Source organism: Vombatus ursinus, unplaced genomic scaffold, assembly GCF_900497805.2.
Source record: "Vombatus ursinus unplaced genomic scaffold, bare-nosed wombat genome assembly UNPS02014797.1, whole genome shotgun sequence".
Classification (NCBI taxonomy): Eukaryota; Metazoa; Chordata; class Mammalia; order Diprotodontia; family Vombatidae; genus Vombatus; species Vombatus ursinus.
This window is the reverse complement of record NW_020954575.1, coordinates 15228133-15249171: the sequence shown is the minus strand read 5'-3', so window position 1 is coordinate 15249171 and position 21039 is coordinate 15228133. Positions and strand designations below refer to the sequence as shown.

Here is a 21039-nt window from a genome sequence, read left to right as displayed (position 1 = left end):
CTAGCTCCCATAAAGGCATTCGAGTTACTAAATATATATAAGGTATAGGATAGGCTTTATTTCATCCCACAGAAAAATTCAAAGATGCGAAGGACTCACAGAAAGAAGTCCAAAAACAGATACAGAAAATATATAAGAAATTCAAATAGCCCATCAGCTCCTCCCAGAAGGGAGTTGAACTTGGAGCTGCTACTGGTACAACTATTTGTTCCACAGAGTATTATAATCTCAAGATTAATACTGTGGTTAACACTACTCCTGTTTTTCAGGGACATAGAACAAGCAACCCATTTTCCATTCTACCAGAACTGTGGCAGTAATTCACTGGCTTTGCTATCTACACAGGACCCAGAGCAGGAACTATACCAACAATCATCTTCATTCTAAAGGCTTGTACTGCACAGGGAAATCCTTTTTCTCTCTAAAAGGCTGGACACCTGAATTCTCAAATTCAGGAACTCTTGAACTCGAACACAAGGCAATTCCAAAATCTGGTTCTGCCCAGGAAATCTCTCTTCTCTATCTAGATGATTAGATTCGAAGATCATGGTGCCTAGAAATTCAAAACTCCCCATCCTCAACAAAGTAGGTTGGGGTCCAGGAACACCATCCATGAAATACCTCCCAGAGCATGTGCAAATACCGGTCTAACTTGGCCATTTGCTTCCAACACAAGTTACTACCAACTGCTCTTGGCCCTCCCACTCCTAAAATTTCAGATCTACTCTGTGGTATGGGTCTGTCATCTGAAGAGGAGAAAGAAACAGAGACAAAGACAGAGAGGTCTTCTCACAGCTCAATTTTATAGACTATGGAGAGGGAAGGAAGCTCTTCCAACAGGTCTTCTCCTCATTCTCTGTCCACCAACCATCATTAGGTGATTAGCATTGGAAAGTGTGATGGATTTGGAGTTAAAGGACCTGGATTCAAATCCTGGCTATTCCACTTGCCATCTTTGGGCTAAATTCACTAACTTGAGGCCTCAGTTTCATCATCTCTAAGATGGTGTTGGATTAGATGGGCTCTAAATTACCTTCCACCTCTAAATCTATCATCCTATGATGTCTGAGCCTATGATCTTGAGTTTCCTGTGTCCACCTGGCAGGGTTACTGTGGGTTACGGTTACACATTCATTCTACATGGGGAGGGGCCCTTCAGATATCTCCGAAGGTCCCATAATCGCATCAAATTGATTGGGAATTGTTGAAAGACTTCCTAGAGCAGTTCTCTTACATTACAATAATGATGATGATGATGATGATGATGATGATGATGATAATGATAATACACATTTCTAAATGCTTTAAGGTTTACAAAGTGCTTTTCTCATAACAATACTTTACCAGGGATAGTACAAGTATTATGATAGATGAAGAAACTAAGGCACGGAGAGGCATGCAAGATCACACAACTGGTGTCAAAACTGGGTAATATTTTATGTTGTATTATATCACATCATTATTGTGTTATGCTATATTATGTCATACCATACTATTAGGAAAGATTGTTGTTCAGCTGTCCACCAGGTTGTCTTGGCAAAGATACTGGAGTGATTTGCCATTTCCTTCTCCAGTGGATTAAGGCAAGCAGAGGTTAAGTGACTTGCCTGGGGTCACACTGCTAGTAAGTCTGAAGCTGCATTACAACTCAGGTCTTCCTGACTCGAAGCTCAGCACTCTATCTACTAAGCTACCTAGCTGCCTTCTATAAGAACAGTCACTGGACCTGCAATTTCATTGGAACAAGGAATTCCTGGGTGGGGAAATGCCCTCTACCAATGCAAGTCAGCACCTTCTATGCAATTTGTTGTCTTAGAAAGTAATTATTAATCACATAGTACTTACAATGCACCTGGCACCATGCTAAGCACTTCACAATTATTATCTCATTTAATCCTCACAACAACCATGGGAGGTAGGTGCTGTTACTATCCCCATTTTATAGATGAGGAAACAGGCTGCTTGACTTTCCCAGGGTCACACAGCTAGTGTTCCTGACTCCAGGCCCAGCACTCTATTCACTGGGCCAGTTAGTTGCCTAAAGCGGTACTAAAAAGTTAAGCGACTCCTCTCAGCCAGTATATGTGAGGAGCAGAACTTGAACCCAGATCATCCTTAAAGGATAACTCTCCACCCACCATGCCATGCTTTCCCCATTATATATTTTTATCATGTTATATTGTATTATACCACATGTTATCCTACCATGTTATATTATATCCTATTTTACATACATATATCATGTTGTATTACATCAAAATACATTTTGTTATACTATATCTTATATTTGTTAAGTCATTTTTCACTCACACCCTACTCTTTGTGACAAGTTTCTTGACAAAGATACCATTTCTTTTCCAGCGAATTTTACAGATGAAGACACTGAAGCAAACAGGGTTAAGTGTCTGAGGCCAGATTTGAATTCAGGAAGAGGAATCTCACTCCAAGCCCAGTGCTCTAGCTGCCTGCACCACCTAGCTGCCACTATGTTATATATCATATTATATCATGTTATACTATATCATATTTATAATATTGTACTTTAATACATCATATCATGTTATATAGTATTAAAAAGAAACCAAAATCATTCAGCTATTCAGTGAAGTTCTTTACTCCCTAGAAGATGAAAATACAATACCACACAACTGCATACAATATGATTTGATAGGATAGGATACAATATGCAGCTAGATGGCACAGTGTATAGAGTTCTGGACTTCAGTCAGGAAGATCTGACTCAGACACTGTGTGACCCTAGAAAAGTCACTTAACCTGTTTCCTCATCTGAGTTCAAATTCAGTCTCAGAATTATTATATTAGCCGTGTGAACCTGGGCGAGTCACTTCACTTCTTTTGGCCTCAGTTTCCTCAACTGTAAAATGGGGATATTAACAGTTCCTACCTCCCAGGGTTATTGTGAGGATCAAATGAGACATTTGCTAAGAGCTTAGCATATCAGCCCTGCACATAGTAAGTGCTACATAAATGCTAGACAGTGTTATTATATAATGTAGCACAACATAATATAATATAGCACAGATAATATAATATGGGATATAATGTGTTGTGTTCTAATTTAAGTATAACATGATAATTTTTACATTGGTATCTTTACTCTATCAAGGCTATTTCTGCCTGTGCCATACCCCTGCTTCTAGAGCGCAGACACTACGAGAGCAGGCACGCGTCTCATTCAGTTTTCTGCACAGCATTCCCCAGCGCCCAGCCTGGCATTCGCCGCCTATCTGACAAGCTGCGGAGAGGTCACCCACCCCGGTCTTCCAGTAGGGCCGCCCGAGGCAGGTCCTCAGTGCGCAGCCGCCGATGCGGAGGCGGGGCCTAGCGGACGGCCACGCCCCGTAGGCGGAGCGCCTTCTCCTTGGGCCCTCCCTCCTCCCCCGGGCTCGTCCCGCTTCCCACCGTCGCCTAGATCCCTCCTCTGTCTCTTTCGCTCTCGGCTCGCGCGCGCGCGCCCCCGCGTCCCGGCTGCAGGGTTCGGCAGCGCGCCGCCGGCGGCGCGCTCTGGAAGGAGGAGGAAGGGGAGGAGGAGTCGGGGGGGGGGGTGCTGCCGCCGAAGCCGGGGCAGGAAGATGGTGGCGAGTGCGCGGGTGCAGAAGCTGGTGCGCCGCTACAAGCTGGCGATCGCCACGGCGCTGGCCATCCTGCTGCTGCAGGGCCTAGTGGTGTGGAGCTTCAGCGGCCTGGAGGAGGAGGAGCCCGGGGAAGTGAGGCCTGGCCCCGGGGGTGGGGGCCAGTGGAGGCGTGCTGCTGAGACGCAGAAGCCCGGGGGTGGGGGGCGCGGGGGCGCTGCTCCGAGAGCGGGACTCGAACCCGGGGCTGGGGCTGTGGGGAGAGCGTGGGTGCACGGCCCAGGGGCTGGCCGGGGCGGGGAGGGGCGAGAACCAGAACCTCCCTCCCCCACCGCCACCCCATTCCAGGAGGGAGCCCAGCCCTGGCGGGGGTGGGGGGAGTGGGTGTGGGTCCTAGGAAGTCCAGAAAGGGGGCCTGATGCGGGGGGAGGAGGAAGAGGAAGAGGAGCAAGAGGAGGAGAGGATCCCCGGGGAGGCAGGGAAGGAAGGAGGGAACCCTGTGGGTTGTGAAGGTCAAGGGGAGGGGAGCAGGCTGCGGTGGGGCGGGGGGCGAAGGCTGAAGCCGCGGAGAGGGAGGGTGGCCGCAGTGGGGACCTTTCCGGGGTGGCCACGGGAATGCAGCTTTTGGGGGAGTGGGCTGGAGAGCGGTCACTGGAGCCCCAGGCCAAACTTTTAGAAGTTGGAACTGGAGGAAAGGAGCCAGGGAGTGGGGCAGGTATATGAGAAGGAGGGGGCCCTGCCCTGGAAACTTTGGGGACCCCCGACTTGGCTTCCCAGGAGGTGCCACATGGGCCGAGGCAGCAGATTGGAAGAAGCAGGGTGCGTGGCAAGTTGAAACTCTAGAGCCCAGACTATGGGGGCTGTGGGTGGGAAGGGTACTTTCTCAGGAGCTCTATCTCTGCCCCTCCAGAAGCTGGGATAGGGGAGCAGGACAAATGGGAAAACTGGTGGGGGAGGGGATTGTGTCTTCCACAGGCAGGGAGAAGGAGTCTTTATCTCTTTAGCCTAGGAAGATCTGGGAAATTTGGTCTCCTTCCCAGAAAAAAGAAAGGAGCTTCCTCTTTTTCAACACTGGAAGGAGTTAGGGCTATAGTGAAGGGAGCCCAGAGACCCACTTTCCGGAATGGAGCAGCCTCTGTGTTTTGTCCAAATAGGGTCCCCACTCAGACATCCAAGAGCAAAGAGTGTGTGTAGAGGCACTGATGACCTACTCAGCCCTTTCTTGATTTGGGAGGAGCCCAAAACAGATAATCTTTCCATTCCCCTCCCAACTCCAGCTTTTAATTTCATATAAAACTTTAGTTCTAGTTAGACACCAAACAGTCCTAGAAAGACCTCCTTCTGCTCTGGCATCAGGCAGGGATAGAAATCCCAGTCCTGGTAAGGGGAGTGCATGTTCATGGAAGAAGTCAGTGTGGTCTCAAAGGCAGCTCCTTCTGTGATGTGGGACTATCCTATCACCCTGCTGGGCTGTGGTCCTCACTTCCAGCGGAATGCTCATGCAGAAAGTGACAAGCGAGGAGACATTGCTGTCCTGGGCTCTGTTTGGAAGGACCCTATGTATTTTAAGGCTGTAAGCTGTCCTCTGGGTCCCCAGTCACACTGATTGCTTGGGATGGTTACACCTTGCTGTTCCTGATGAATTTCCCCCCAGTTTCTCTAAACTTTCCCAGGATGAAGGTAAAGGGAAAAGAAAGGAAGGAAGAAAAAGAAAACTAACTGTGAATCTTAGCCATACAGACTTATAGATCACAGAATATCAGAGCTAGAATGGACTTTGGAGATTATCTAGTTCAACCATTGTATTTTACAGAGAAAACAAAGACTCACAGGTGTCTGTGGTCACTCAGAGTTCTTTCAGGGCCAGATAAGAACACAGACATTTCTTTTGCTTGCCCTGCAGTGAGTGGGGCAGTTGTCAAAGCCCTGGGGACAGATGCTATACATATCCACTTTGTTGTCTCTGAGTATCTTGGGGAGTTCTCTATTCCCAGTTGGGGGTGGGGGTAGCATGTCTCATGCACTAATCCTCATCCTCTCCTTCACCCTGTGGGTGGAAGGCTGAGGTATCACAGTCTAGTGACACATAGTTCCTCTTTGCCCTCCACCCCCTCCCTCTGAGTTCTGTTGAAACAGCAAGGGGAGAATGAGGTTTAAAAAAATTATGTCCCATCTGTAGGAAGTCAGGGCCCTGAGGTTTCCCTGGTGTCCTCTGTGGCTAAGCCTGCACTAGTGAGGAGGCAGGTAAGCGTCCAGGACAGATGAACTCAGCCAGGTCAGATGGGCAATCACCCCTTCCCCCCTCCACTTGGTGCAGAGAAGAAGCTGACTTTAAGCTTGCTGAGACTATTGGGTCTGCTATTCAAGGCTCTCTCTGGGGCAAGAGCTTTCATCACACCCATGTGTTTCCACAGCTAGCAGTGAGATGACATGATAGTGGGAGAGCTCTTCCAGATAGCCAGGGAGGGAATGCCAGCTGGTTGGACCACGAGGAGCAATGAGGACGTGGAAAAGGTCTTTTGCCTTAAGAGTGTTTCTTTCTCAGAGCCCCCCCCCAAGGTAACTGGCCTGGCCCCCCAGGTGTCCCAGTGCTTTCCCCTTCCCCAACTTCCTCTCAGCTTGCCCTTCCTGGGGTTAGCCAGCCCTGTGCTGCAGTACAGGGCACAAAGATGCCCATTTTCCTCACCACATCCTGTCCCCTGGCCACAACACAGCCTGGCCTGTTGCCTTGTTTTCTGCTCTTCTCTTTCCTCTCTCTCCATTCTCTCCCCTTCAGCCATAGTGTCTCTAACATCAGCATTCACCCTGGAGAGACCACAGCAATGCTCTCTCTCTCTCTCTCCATCCCCACTTGCCTGCACCTGGGAATGTCTTTTCACATCTACCATGTGGCACTGAATTAGGCTAATCCACCATCCAGCCTGCCATAAACTTGGGTTAGTGGAGTCTTTTACTCTCTAACTTTTCCTGAAGACTGCTCCTCCTTGACAGGTGTAGAACTGAAGAAAGTTCTCTGTTAGACCATCTTTCCCCTACCTGCAGGCTTGCTGCTCCAGTCTGGAGCGTCCCAGCCTACCTGGGAACCTGCCAAAGAAGAAGATAGCACAGGGGTGTGGAAGCTTCATTTGTTCTCTTCCCAGGGACGTAGGTAACCGTACAGCAGGGCTCCTGTTCTGGGCCAGGCTCCTCTGACTCACTTCTACTTTTAAGGGCCCTGGCTATGATAGGGCTTGGAAATTGGGGGGTAAAGGTGGCCAAGAGAGGAACCTACTTGGTTACCAGGCAGAAAGAGAGGAGCAGGGGTAGCAAGAGTCCAGATGTGTTGATGTTGCTGGAAGAGTCAGGCCAGATTCTAGTTAAAGAATCCTAAGTCCAGGGAATCAGGAAAAACATCAGGAGGTGTTCAAGGCTCCCCTAAATCCTGCTTCCTGCTTCCCAGTGAATTATTTTCTCTTTTGCCGCAGTGATGAGGGGCAAGAGGGAAGGGGGAGTTGGTAGGATGTCAGGAGCAGAAAGAAAATTCAATTTAGATGTATTTCTGTAGCATTTTACATTTTCCAGTGCATCTTCCTCAAAACAGCTCTCTGTACCATCCGTGTTCTACAGATGAGGAATAGTTAAGTGACTTGTCCAAGGTCACACAGGGAATAAGTGTCAGAGTCAGGACTTGAACCAAGGGGCTTCTACCTCCCAAGTCCAGTGTTTCACCCAAGGTCCCATGCTATTGCTTCTCCCCCAGTCACCTGTCCTATCCTTAAAGAAGCTTTGTAGACAATGGCTTGTGTGTAAATGGCTTTGAGGAATTGTTCAAGATGCCAGGTGGTGTTAGAGTGGGAACCAGGAGGCTTGGGTCCTAGGCCCAGCTTGATCCTTGACTTATGTGGATTTATCTCTCTGGGCCTCTATCTTCTATAAAATGGGTCAACCCTCCCCTGTCCCAAGAACTGATTTTCTTTTTCCAGGCCTAGTTCCCAACCATTGGAGTAGGTGACCAGGTTGATAAAAGTCTACTGGTTTATTCATTCATTAATTTATTCATTCATTTATGTATTTATTTGCAGAAGGGACGACAGAGGAAACCCCGGCCACCAGACCCAGGCGAGGGCTCTAGAGACAGAGATAGCTCTGCAGGGCGACGGGGGAATGCCGGCCGGAGGCACGGGCGCTGGAAGGGACGAGTGGATAGCCCTGGGGTGTTGGTGGCCAAGGTGGTGAGAGCCGTGACGGGCAAGCACAGATTTAGCCGCCGGGTCCCCCCCGCCCCACCCCGAGAGCCCCTCAGCCGCCAGAACCTGAGTACTGGGGGTGGAGGAGAGGTGCTACCTGGGGCAGGTGTGGCTGGCGCCTTCCAGCAAGGTGACACAGGCAGCGTGGAGGGTGCTCCCCAGCCCACAGAGAATGGCTTCACCCCTAAGTGTGAAATCACAGGCAAGGATGCCCTGTCTGCCTTGGCCCGGGCCAGCACCAAGCAGTGTCAGCAGGAGATCGCCAACGTGGTGTGTCTGCACCAAGCAGGGAGTCTCATGCCCAAGGTTGTGCCCCGACACTGCCAGCTGTCTGGTGAGGCCCCATAGCATTGGCTAGAACTTCTCTCCCTTCCCCTCACCACTTAATTCTTAATTCGGGATATATGCACACCTAGTTCTTTGATTTGGGAGACAATAAATTCTGTCCCTGTGTGGGAGGTATGGTAGATTCCTAGATGGGGGAACCTATGGGGTGAAATCAGCTGCCCATAAAGGGAGCCCCACCGCCCTTGAAGGGAGGAAGTGGGGAGCACCTTGGCTGAGGTCCCTGTTCTTTGTACCCCTTCTGACCTCCCCCTCCACCCACTGCCCAGGAAAGGTGAGCCCCATGATTCAGTGGGACGAGAGCAGAGTGCAGTTACCACCGGGCAGGCCCTCAGTGCGAATTGCTTACATGCTGGTGGTCCATGGTCGCGCCATCCGCCAACTCAAGCGACTCCTCAAGGCTGTTTACCACGAGCGACACTTTTTCTACATCCATGTAGACAAGGTGCCCTTAGGGGTGGGAGTTGATGGAGGGGAGAGGGATGTGGGAGGTGTGGCCAGCGGGGAGGAGAAACGGGAGCAGGAGGGATGGGGAACCTGGCCGGGGAGAGACCAGGAATCTTTGGCTATTTCTTGCCATTGGGGGACAGAGGGCAAGCCAAGAGGCTTATCGAGCCATGGGCAAGGCTCTCTTCCTTCTTCCTAGCGCTCTAACTACCTGCACCGAGAGGTGGTCGCTCTAGCCCAGCACTATGCCAATGTGCGGGTGACCCCCTGGCGCATGGGCACCATCTGGGGTGGCGCGAGTCTCTTGAAGATGTATCTGCGCAGCATGCAGGACTTGCTGGAGGCACCTGGCTGGACCTGGGACTTCTTCATCAATCTTAGTGCCACTGACTACCCCACCAGGTACTACGGGCTCATCCTCCTTAAGGGAGGGGTAGGCCTGGGGCAGCAGGGTCAGTGCCAGTGACCCTCTCTGCTGGAGATGGCAGGGATTTTTAGAGAACACAGTGGGAGAACATGAGAGGTCTTTGAGGAAGTAAGAGGGATAAAGGTTAATGTGCCTTCTTCCCTGTGAGCCTTCAGGACAAGGGTTCTTAATCTGAGGTCTGTGGCCTTTTAAAATCTTTTCCTTTTTTTCCCAGTATTTTGATAACTGCATTTTAATATGATTGGTTTCCTTTGTACTCCTATGTATTTTAGGCCTTTCCACACATTATTCTAAGAAGGGTTCCCTAGGTTTCATCATGATACAAAAAAGATGAAGAACCCAGCTTTATACCTACATTATACCTACACCTACCAGCAGCTGAAAATAAGGATGTCCTCTCCCTCCCCTCTCTGGCAGGGAGTTACAAGATTACAGATTTAGAGTTGGAAGGAACCATTGTGGCCATCTCATCCAACTCATTTGTAAAATAAGGGGTACAAAGGGGCAGCTTGGTGGTGCACCAGGCCTGGACTCAGGAGGACCTAAGTTCAGATTCGGTCTCAGACACTTACTAGCTGTGTGACCCTGGGCAAGTCACTTAACCCCAATTGCTTCTCCCCTCCCCCTGCCCCAAATAAATAAATACATGAAAAATAAAAATATTGTTCAAAGAAAAAAGAAAAATAAAACAAATGAGGGTTACCTCTCTAGGCTTGCCCAGGGTGATACAAGCAGATAGTAGCAAGGCCAAGATTTGAGTCATGGTCTTCAGACTCCAAATCCAGTGCTTTTTCTACTGCATTTATTAAAGGCATCTCAGCTTGCAACCAATAAATTGACAAAGATTTTTTTTTAATAGTGCAACAAATTGAATTTTCTGTAGAGAAACTGGCATCTGATTATAATTATGTTGGAATGGTGAATTGGCAGGATCTTTTTGGAAATCAATAAGACATTATCCAATTAGGAGTTAAAAAGCTGTTGATGCTTCTTGACCCAGGCCTCCCATTATTGGGACCATGTCTTTAGACTGTTACTGATGGGGGGAAAGACCTATATGTGAACAGTACTCCTGCGAGCATCATTTGTAATAGCAAAAAACTGGAAGCAATCCCACATGTCTAGTAATTGGGAAATGGCTGAACAAATTGTAGTGTACATTGAGAATGTAACTTATATGTAATGATATTATCCCACCACTTAAAATTACAAATGAGAAAAATACAAAGAAATATGAGAAGGCGTGACTTAGAATGAAAATAGGAGATTCCAAAAAACATTTTTATTGTTCTTGTTTGTTCGTGTGCTACTCTTCCATGCCCCCTTTTAGGGTTTTCTTGGCAAAGATCAATGGAGTGATTTGCCATTTCCTTCTCCAACTCATTTTACAGATGAAGAAACTGAGAAAGACAGAATTGAATGACTTGCCCACGGTCACACAGCTAGTAAGTGAGACCAGATTTGAACTTAGGTGTTCCTGACTCCTTTCCAGGCACTCTAACCAGTGAGCCACCTAGCTGCCTCCAAGGCAAACAGAAGTTAAGTGAATTGCCTAGGGCCACACAGCTGGTAGGTGTCTAAGGCCAGATTTGAACTCAGGTCTTCCTGCCTCCAGGCCCAGCACTCTATCCACTGGGACACCTAGTGCCAAATAACATTAGACACACTGATTATGACTGCATAAGTAATAGTCATTAAATAGACAAATAAAATAACATCAATAAAATCTAGGAAATAATATACAGAAGGAAAAGAACTCAGAAAAAGACCCAGAAACAAATGGAATTTTCTACTAAAAATTAATATACACTGTAAAAATTAATATATACACTTTAAAAATAGAGAAGAGAGGCAGCTAGGTGGCACAGTGGATAGAGCACCGGCCCTCAAGTCAGAAGGACCTGAGTTCAAAGCAGGCCTCAGACCAAACACTTGACACTTACTAACTGTGTGACCCTGGGCAAGTCACTTAACCCCAATTGCCTGAAAAATAAATAAATAAAATAAAAATAGAGAAGAAGGGACAAGGAAGCATTTTTGGGGTTGGAGGAAAGATTGAGGGCTGAGACTGCTTTAGGGCCTTTAACCTTCCTCCCTCTTCACTTAAACTCGCCTCTTTCCTGCCCCAGGACCAATGATGAGCTGGTGACATTCCTCTCCAAATACCATGATAAGAACTTCCTCAAGTCTCATGGCCGGGACAACTCAAGGTGAGGATGAGTTATGAGTCAGTATAGGGACTAGAAGAGGCGTGGGCTGCCCAGAGGGATCCCTGTCACGCCCTGTTCTGAAAATAGAGGGATTGAATCCTCGGCCACTAATCCAGGTTTGTAAACTTCCTATTGATTCCAGAGCAGTGAGTGATCCCAGAGCCCATCTGGCAGCTGGTTGGGAGCAGGGGTGGCAAACCTGAAGAGTCCCTTTCCCGCCCCAGATGTGAGGATTTCCTCCCACTCACCCCTGCTCCAGCTCCCACCAACCAGGTGCTGTCTCTGAGTGAGTCCTTCTGTGCCCCTCATCCCCAGGTTCATCAAGAAACAGGGCCTGGACCGGCTCTTTCATGAGTGTGACTCCCACATGTGGCGCCTGGGAGAACGGCAGATCCCAGAGGGCATTGTTGTGGATGGCGGCTCAGACTGGTTTGCCCTGACCCGCAGCTTCGTGGAGTACGTGGTCTATACAGATGACCCGCTTGTGGCCCAGCTGCGCCAGTTCTATACCTACACACTTCTGCCGGCTGAGGTGGGTGATCAATGCTTAAGATAGTCTGGGGGGAAAGGGAGGAGTGGCTGACAGTGGCCAAGAAGGAGGAGGAGAGTGGTCAGTAGGGGATGGGTACCTGGTGAGAGGCCTGGCTTATCTCCCACTCACCTCCCCACAGTCCTTCTTCCACACTGTGCTGGAGAACAGCCCCACCTGCAACACCCTCGTGGACAACAACCTGCGTGTCACCAACTGGAACCGTAAGCTGGGCTGCAAATGTCAGTACAAGCACATCGTGGACTGGTGTGGCTGCTCTCCCAATGACTTCAAGCCCCAGGACTTCCTTCGGCTACAGGTGCCACCCTGGCCCACCTGGGGCAGACTAGCTTTTTGTCCCTGTGTGCCCTTCCAAGTCCTGGCCCGAGGGGACTGGGTACCTTTAATCTCCTGGGCAGAGTGGGGAGGGAGATAGACAGACAGGACACTTGACTGGAGATGGGGCTGGTGCATAAAAATAACCCACTGCCCACACCCCCACCCACTGTGGTTTCATTGCTATAGGGAGCCCCCTGTGAGGGAAAGCCCTCTACCAAAGCGGGTTTGAGTCGGGGGACTTCTCTGTCTTAGGAAGTTACGTAGAGCCAGAAGGTTAAGTGACTTGCCCAGAGTCACATACGTGTCTGAGAGGGGAACTTGAACCCAGATCTTCCTGGGTTCAAAACCAGCTGCTGGTTTATATCCCTGCTGCCTCTCTTATGCCACTTAGGGGCAGCCAGGTGGCACAGTGGAGTCAGAAAGACCTCAATACAAATCCTCTCTCAGACTCTGTTTCCTCATCTACAAAATGGGGGTGATAAAAGCACCTATCAAATAAGGTGATATTTGGAAAATGCTTTACAAACCTTAAAGCACTCTATCAATGTAGGTACTAACTTATTAAGGTTTAAAAAGCACTTTGCTTATCTTATCTCATTTAGCCTCACAGTAACTCTGTACAGTAGCTAATTCCAGTATTTTTATCTTCATCTTAGTAATAATGAGAGGCAGCATGCTGTAGAGCATAGGGAGCTGGGTTCAGGTCCCTTCTCTGACATGTGCTGGCCGGGTGACTTTGGGCACCCTCTCAGAGCCCTCGGCCACCTTCTTAGAGTCTTGAGTTTCAGAGGAGGTGCCGGCCTGCGTTAGTAGAAGGGAGTTTCCTTACCTAGGAGTTCTCTATGTCAGCAAAACCACAGCCCCAACCCTTGTTCTGTATTAGTATCACTAAATTATAGCTGACATTTATATTGTACTTTGGGCAGCTAGGTGGCACAGTGGGTAGAGTGAATAGAGTGCCAGACCTGCTGTCAGGAAGACTCATCTTCCTGACTTCAAATCTTCAAATCTTACTAGCTGTGTGACCCTGGGCAAGTCACTTAACCCTGTTTGAAGATGTTTCTTCATCTGTAAAATGAGCTGGAGAAGGAACTGCTCCAATATCTTTGCCAAGAATACCCCAAATGGGGACTTGGAGAGTCAGATACGACTGAAAAACAACAACATATTGTAGTTTAAAGTTTGCAGAGTTTGTGAAGATTCCATAGATCATCTCAAAACAACCCTGTAGGGGTAGATGTTACAGATATTATAATTTTTCCCACTTTACAGATGAGTAGACTGGGGCAACTAGGTGGTGTAGTGGATAGAGCACTGGCCCTGGATTCAGGAGGACCTGAGTTCAAATCTGGCCTTAGATGCATAACACTCACTAGCTGTGTGAGCCTGGGCAAGTCACTTAATCCCATTGCCTAGCCAAAAACAAAAACAAAAAAACAGATGAGTAGACTGAGGCTCAAGGATATTAAGTGACTCATCCATGGTTATATAACATGTGAGGTTACCCCAGATAGGACCTGAGGCCAGGACATTCCTGACTCCTAAATCTAACATTCTACCATACCAGGCTGCTTCTAGAGACCCATACAAGATCAGAGCTGAAAGGGACACCTTCATTTTACAGATGACAAAATATTTTACAAATGAGGTCCAAAGAAGGGAAACCAATCAATCATTAAGCATTTATTAAGTGCTTACTACATGCCAGACTCAGAGCTAAGCACTGGCAGTACAAAGAAAGGCAGAAACAGACCCTGCTCTCAAGGAGCTTACAGTCTAATGGAAATGACTCGAACAGGGTCAACAACTAATTAGTGTCAATGCTGGAATTAGAACCCACATTCTTCTAAGCTCCCGCCCCGTGCTCTTAGCACCATATACCATGCCATGTACCATGGCACTTTTTGAACCTGACCCTTGCTTGTCCCATATACACATTCAATGTAATTTTAATGGCTGACCTTTGCTCCTCACAGCTGCCTTTGGGAAGCCAAACTGGGAAAATGGGCACATGAGGGAGATGGGATCCCACAGGGAAGTTGGGTATGAAAATGACGCTCTCTCTGAGGTTACCAAGAGACAGTATTGGGTTAGCTAGGTGGCACAGTGGATAGAGCACCAGCCCTGAAGTCAGGAGGACCTGAGTTCAAATCTGGCCTCAGATACAAACACTTGACACTTACTAGCTGTGTGACCCTGGGCAAGTCATTTAACCCCAACTGCCTTAAAAAAAAAAAAAAGAGACAGTATGGAGTTGGAGCTGAAGCTGAGGTCAGGAAGACTCTTCGCACACCTCTCTGGCTGGGTGACTCTGAGCTAGTCACTTTAGGCTTTAGTTTCCCCATTCTTAAAATGAGAGGGTTGGTCCCTTCTAGTTCCAAATCTAGCTATGTTCTTACTTCTGGCTCCTGGTCCTTTGGTGATAGTGATACATGGGATGCAGGTAGAACTCAGAGATCCTTTCCTCCATGAGGGATGTGTGGCCTCTAATCTCTTTGCAATGCCAACAACTGTCTTACATTCTTTATGCTCCAGCAACTCTCCAGACCTACCTTCTTTGCCCGAAAATTTGAGTCAACTGTGAACCAGGAAGTGCTGGAAATCTTGGACTCTCACCTTTATGGTAGTTACCCTCCCAACACACCAGCCCTCAAAGCATACTGGGAAAATGCCCACGACATTGCCGATGGCCTAGGTGGGCTCAGCGACGTCATCCTCACTGCCTACACAGCTTTTTCCCGCCTCGGCCTACGCCATGCTGCTGCCATGGCATCCCCTCCAACTAACCAGCTCTGCAGGTGGGAGATACCGCCCCCCTCCCCTTTGAGGTCAATCATCCCCCCTCTCCCCTGTCTTGATCACCCTGTGTATACACAGTCCCATAGACTTTAGAGGATACAGAAGGATATGGAAACAAGGTCCCTGCTTTTGGGAGTTAGTACCCTCTTTGATGGGGAAGGTGCTGTCCGTTTCTCTAGGGAGCTTTCACTATGATGAGGGACATAATCTGTCCTATATCTCAAGAATTCCAGGTCTGGTGGGGAAGAAATAACACATAAATGGGGGTTTAAAAAAAAAAAAAAAGGAAGAGCGCTTGAAAAAAAAATTGTATAAATGAGAATTTATGCTATAGAGAAGAGGAGTGGATGGTGGAGCTGACATGGGGTGGGACTCTAGGATGGTCCTTTGTGGGACCTCCCATTCCTGGCCTGTTTCTGTTGACCAGTGTCTTCATTTCTCCCTCCCCCTCCCCTACATCCATCATAGGTTTGAGCCTAAGGGCTTCCCATCCAGTGTCCACCTGTATTTCTATGATGACCGTTTCCAGGGCTACTTGTTGACCCAGACAGTGCAACCCATGGCCTCTGGGCCCGAAGAGGCGCTGGAGATGTGGCTGATGCCTCGGGGGGCCCTGAAGCTGACAGAACACAATGGTCAGGCCAACCGGCTGCAGAACCTGGAGGTGGGATGGGGGCCCTCATCCCCTTGCCCTCCCCATGCCCCCATGCCCCTGGTGCAACACTGCAGCCATGGGGGTCCTTTGGTTTAGAGGGGAGTGATGGCCTAATATCCCTCCTCCATACCTCTGGGGTCTAGTCTATGTTAAGTGATGGGTGGAGAGAGAATTCTACTTTTGGATCTCAAAAGCCAAGCTTTGACTCCCTTAGCCAAACATTTATTGAGCACCTGCTATATGCCAAGCACTATGTTAAGTGCTAGGGGTATACAAAGACTGCTTCAAGGAGCTTACATTCTGGTAGGGCAGACAACATCCTATAAGTACATAGGATACATAGACTTTTTTTTTGGTGAGGGTAAGCACTGGAGGCTGAGGTTTCTATTTCTCACTCTGCTTTGTAGTACATTCTCCTCCCTATCATTGCAGAGCAGTAGAAAAGAAAATTCCACAGCAATCATGCACTCAGACCTCCTCATTTTACAGACGTAGAGGAGGGGAAATAGAGTGCCTAAGGTCACAAATGGTTAGTGACACACTGCACCCCTCCCCTTCCGCCCATCCTCCTGCAAAGGACACCACCAGCATCTTCTCCAAATGCTTCCCTCCTCCCAGGTGGGCACAGAGTGGGACCCCAAGGAACGTCTCTTCCGGAACTTTGGGGGACTGTTGGGGCCCCTGGATGAGCCAGTGGCCATGCAGCGTTGGGCCCGTGGCCCCAACCTCACAGCCACCGTGGTTTGGATCGACCCTGCCTTTGTAGTGGCCACCTCGTATGATATCACAGTGGACTCTGAAGCTGAGGTCACTCAGTATAAGCCTCCCCTGAGCCGGCCCCTGCGACCTGGGGCCTGGACTGTCCGCCTGCTGCAGTTCTGGGAACCACTGGGTGAAACCCGCTTCCTGGTGTTGCCTCTGACCTTCAACCGAAAACTACCTCTCAGGAAAGGTAATGAGTGACGCTGGACCCCTGGGGCCCATCGGAATGGGGCTTCCCAGGCATGTGGACCCAGGGGCCACTCAGGCCTCAGCCCTTCAGAGCCCTCCAAAACCATGTTCCACAAAGTGGTCCGTGCCTTTGGGCTACCAGGATGTTGAACCTATTATCCTAAGCAGAAATTAGGATGTGTAATTGGGCAAAGGATATTCTTTTTGCAGGGCCTGATTAAAAGGCCACTTTTCTTGAAATCAGAACTGTCCTGGGGAGATGCAGAATGTCTTGTTGCCGTTAGCATCAGAGTGAGCACATTCTTCCTGGTCCCACCATTCCTGGTGCCCTGCTCACTCTCTCTCTCCCCCCTTCTCCCTGTCCCTCTCTCCTCTCTCCCTTCCCCACCCCCTCTCCCTCACCCCCTTCAATTTTACTGATGAGGAAACTAAGTCCTAAGGAAGTAAAATGATTTGTCCAAGGTCACACAGGTCTTAAGCATCAGAGTGGGGATTTGAACCCAGGGCTTCTGACTGCAGAGCCAGGGTTCTTCCCAATTTTACCATTCTGCCTCCTAGATCACAGTGAGGGAGAAGGAGCAGGGTGATAATGATAACTTCTTGCATTTATGAGAGCACTTTCAGGCTGATCTGTTATCTCATTTTATCCTAAGGTAGATGGAGCTGGAATTATGGTCCCTGTCTTGTGGACAAAGGCCTGGAGGTGCTAAATGATGAGCTTGTGGTCACATAGCAAGTGGCCATCTAGGGGTGAGGTTGGAACTAGAGAATCCTGGTCCCCAGACCAGGGTAGGGAGTCCTTCTTGACCTGACATGAGCCTGTCAAATGGAGTGGGAAATACTGATTCTGTGTCCTTTCTTTACTTCCTCCAGATGATGGGAGCTGGCTGCACGCTGGGCCCCCCCACAATGAGTACATGGAGCAGAGTTTCCAGGGCCTGAGTGGAATCTTGAACCTTCCCCGGCCAGAGCAGGCAGAAGAGGCTTCTCGGAGGCACTCAGGATTGACCGGCCCCGCTCTGGAGGACTGGACAGATAGCACGTTGGGCAGCTTCTGGTCAGTGGCAGGGCTGTGTGCCACAGGCCCGTCCGTCTGTCCCAACCTGGAGCCCTGCAGCCAGACCAGCTGGAGCTCCCTCTCTCCTGACCCCAAGTCAGAGCTCGGTCCTGTCAAAGCTGACGGCCGGCTGAGGTAGCGGGATCACAGGGGGAGCCCGGGGAAAACCCCAGGGCATTGCACCTTAGGAACTCCCTAGAGAAAGAGGCGATTGAGGGACCATCCTCACCCATGGGCAAGAAGCCAGGGTCTAGGCCTGCCGTCCCATCCCCCCTCCATTCCTCTGCTGGAGTGAGCCCCAGGATCGAGCAGCACACCAGTGGGCTACTTGTCGGACAGTTCCAGGCTGGGGGCTGGAGAAGACCAGGGTTCCTTCAGCTACCGAGCCAATGCTGTTCCTGTGCCCTCTTCAGTTTTTCTAGGTTTACTTTCTGTTTTTAAGATGGATTGTGGAGAGGGCCTAAGGACAGAAAAAGCAGAGAGGAGTGATGTGCAATAAAGTCTCAAGCAGCCCCAGGGAGATGTGGTGCCCCTAGGACCTGCGAGAACAAGGGACCAGCTGGGCAGTTCAAAGGGCTACCTGAGATAGCCCGGGTCCCCTGACTGCCTGCCTCAGAAGCCGGGGCCAGTAGAGCTGAGAGCAGAGGATGCCGCTGGTCTTGGCAAAAAAAACAAAAAAACCCATATCTAAAGAACTAGGTGGTAACTGAGTAGAATCATCTGTGGAACTGGCCACTGGACAGGCCAGGAGGCCAGAGAGGAGGTACAGGAGAGGGAGACGGACAGCTCCTGGGTCTCATGATCTGCTCTGTCCCCTTTACATGAAATATGTGCTGCCTCTAGGCACCTAGGGGGCTAACAGATTAGACTTTACAAAGCAGGGAGCATGAGGAGTCCTGGACCCAGAGTGGTGCCTGTGGTGGGAGGGGTGAACCAGAGAAAGCAAAGCAAGAATTCCCCCTCAGTTCATTCCTGAGAAGGAAGCAGAGCAACGGTGGTCCTGGAGTACCATGTAAAATCTGAAATGCAACAGCAGAAATATATCTCTTACATCTCTAACATGGTCCATAGCGTCCTTCCTGGAGGAGGAGGAGCTCCTGCTGAGCAGAGCGGACCCTAGAGCCTTATGGAGCACTCTAGTGGACCCACCGCACCTCCCCATCCTCCAACCCTCCCCTTGGGAGCACCAGGCTCCCTTGCTGTCACTCCCCTCCTCCTATCTTGATTGCCACAGCCTCTGTGCCTCCCATAACCCATGCAAGGCCAGCCCTCCTCTCTCCTTCCCCATCTGGCCTCCCCCTTACACATTACCTTAGGAGCTCCTTCAAGGAACCATGGAGATGTCAGGGGCATCACATCTGGGCCTCAGGGAGAGGGCAATTTATAGCCTGTCTAGGCTTCTTTCCTGAGGGGTGGCCCCTAAATTTCTGAGCCCCTTGAAACTGTCTAGTAGGCTTAGCTGTTTGGGCACAAGGCAGAATTCTGGACAGTTTTGGTGGTCATTCTCATCCCAGGTGGCTCCCTTTCCCTTAATGTCATTTACACTATAGTGTAATTTGTCAGTGGGTTACCTTCCTGTGGGGTATTTGCATTCTATGCCTTATCCCTAATTGTGGGATAAAAATAATAATAACTAGTATTTATGTAGTGCTTTCAGTTTTGCAAAGTGTTTTACAGATGACTCATTTGATACTTACAACATCGCCGGGAGGTAGGTGCTATTATAACCCTCATTTGACAGTTGAGGAAACAGGCTGAGAAGAGGTTAAGTGATTTGCCCAGGGTCACAGTACAAGCGGCAGAATTCAAACTCCCGTTGTCATGACCATTGAACACTCTTATCCACTGCTTCCTATATCATCAAACAGCTAGTGTTTGGCTAGGGATTGGAACTGGGACCCACAGATTCCAAATAACCCTTCTTTCTACTGCACCAAGGTGGGAAGGAAGGCAGAAGAATTTTAAATGAACAGGTTTGGTTTGGTGTGGGGGGTAGGGGAGTTGGAGAGTGAGGGTAACTTGTTGACCATGCTCCACCAGTTCATTTAGTGTAGGATAAAACATGGAACAGAGCAGCAGCGGTCCTGGCAGCCGGAGTTGGTGGGGTGGGAAAGAGCTAGAGAAGAGAACTGAGGTACACAGAGCTGGGAGAGACCTTGGAGGTCATTTAGTCAGACTGTATTTTACAGATATGGAAACTGAGGTCCAAGGAAGTTAGGCGACTTGCCCAAGCCACATAGGTAAGTGCCTCAGAAAACAAGGGTTCCTGGGTAGGTGGGAGAGAAGGGGAGAGAGAAGAAATAATGGGGTCATCCCATCCTCTCCCTAAAAACCAGCAGGCTGGGGCAGGTCCCAGGATGATAGTGGGGATATGGTGAAAACTGATGGAGTCGGATTTGGGAAGGCCTCAGTTCTGCCAGAACCTGGACAAGGTGGGTAGTGAGGGAGGGTTGACAGGCTTAACTGAAGAGACCCAGTTTCCAGGGAGTATTTTCCTGCATGTCCGGGACAGGGCGACCCTAACCAGGAGCTTGCCACACAACCCCCAACTCTTTGGGGATGACCCAGAAAGTGGAAGCCGGGATTCAGACCAAGTGAAGATACCTTTGGATTTAGAGGTAGCTTTGGTGATGTCAGGATGTTATTTTTCTGATTTTAAAGACGGCATGGTGTTTTTAAAAAGAGCCATGGTTTCATTCTAGTTAAAAACAAAACAACAACAAACTTTGGTTACCAGTTCACTTAAATATTTTCCAAGGACCAGCCAAGCTGAGGGGTTAGGGGTGGGGGTGGAGAGCTCACCACCAATAGCCTGATGACTTTGGAATGAGTTCTTTGCCCAGGGCAACCCATGAAACAGCTTGTGTGTGGTATATGTGTGTTTACAAATCCAATGGCAACTAGCGCTTATATATTACATATATTGTTTACTTACAGCAATCCTAGGAGGTGAGTGCTCCCCATTTTATAAATGGGGAAACTGAGGCTGAGAGCAATTTGCTGTGGGTCATTCAGTATACATTTGAGTATGACTCCAAGTCCCTCATTCTATCCATCCACTAGGCCACAGGTAATTCAAATGCAAATATATATGTATGAACAGAGAGAGAGAGCAACCAACTAGCATTTATAAAGTGCCCACTATGTGCTAGGTGCTGGAGATAAGAAGACAGAAACGACACCTGTTCCTGCCCTCCAGGATTTTACAATCTATCTGTAGAAACAGTAGGTCCACATAGAAAATATACATAGAAATAAAGAGTAATTTGAGTAGCGGGTAGAACCAGCAGCTGGGAAGGGCTGTGGGAAGTAGACCAGGGAGGCCCTCATGGCAAGACTGAGCGCAAAATAAGGCTAGGAATTTTCAAGAAGAAAAAATGAAAAGAATGTGTCCAGGGGGTAGGGAAGCTCATTTGAAGGTCCCAGAATGGAAGACGGAATATCATATGTGAGATACAGCA

At 49.1% G+C, this 21039-nt stretch overlaps 1 protein-coding gene across 3 annotated transcripts; it reads left to right on the top strand.

Moving 5' to 3' along the window:
- The first annotated feature begins 3585 nt into the window (after window positions 1-3585).
- Window positions 3586-19225, top strand: XYLT2 (xylosyltransferase 2). 3 transcript variants are annotated; one of them, XM_027870406.1, is made up of 11 exons: window positions 3586-3728; window positions 7655-8153; window positions 8434-8609; window positions 8811-9013; window positions 11168-11248; window positions 11564-11780; window positions 11920-12096; window positions 14652-14914; window positions 15384-15579; window positions 16189-16522; window positions 17395-19225. In XM_027870406.1, the coding sequence occupies exons 1-11, from the start codon at window positions 3594-3596 to the stop codon at window positions 17715-17717; spliced, it is 2604 nt and encodes an 867-aa protein (XP_027726207.1). In that variant the 5' UTR covers window positions 3586-3593; the 3' UTR covers window positions 17718-19225. The 3 variants fall into 3 exon arrangements, with proteins under 3 accessions (XP_027726207.1, XP_027726208.1, XP_027726209.1); XM_027870407.1 differs by lacking the exon at window positions 3586-3728 and adding an exon at window positions 4437-6152; XM_027870408.1 differs by lacking the exon at window positions 3586-3728 and adding an exon at window positions 4438-6107.
- Window positions 19226-21039: the final 1814 nt, after the last annotated feature.

Excerpts from the sequence above, each read along its gene's own strand:
- XYLT2 (XM_027870406.1), top strand. The coding sequence starts at position 3,594 with ATGGTGGCGAGTGCGCGGGTGCAGAAGCTGGTGCGCCGCTACAAGCTG. Across the intron at positions 14,915-15,383 it reads CCAACTAACCAGCTCTGCAG|GTTTGAGCCTAAGGGCTTCC; the intron begins GTGGGAGATACC and ends CATCCATCATAG. Across the intron at positions 16,523-17,394 it reads AAAACTACCTCTCAGGAAAG|ATGATGGGAGCTGGCTGCAC; the intron begins GTAATGAGTGAC and ends TACTTCCTCCAG.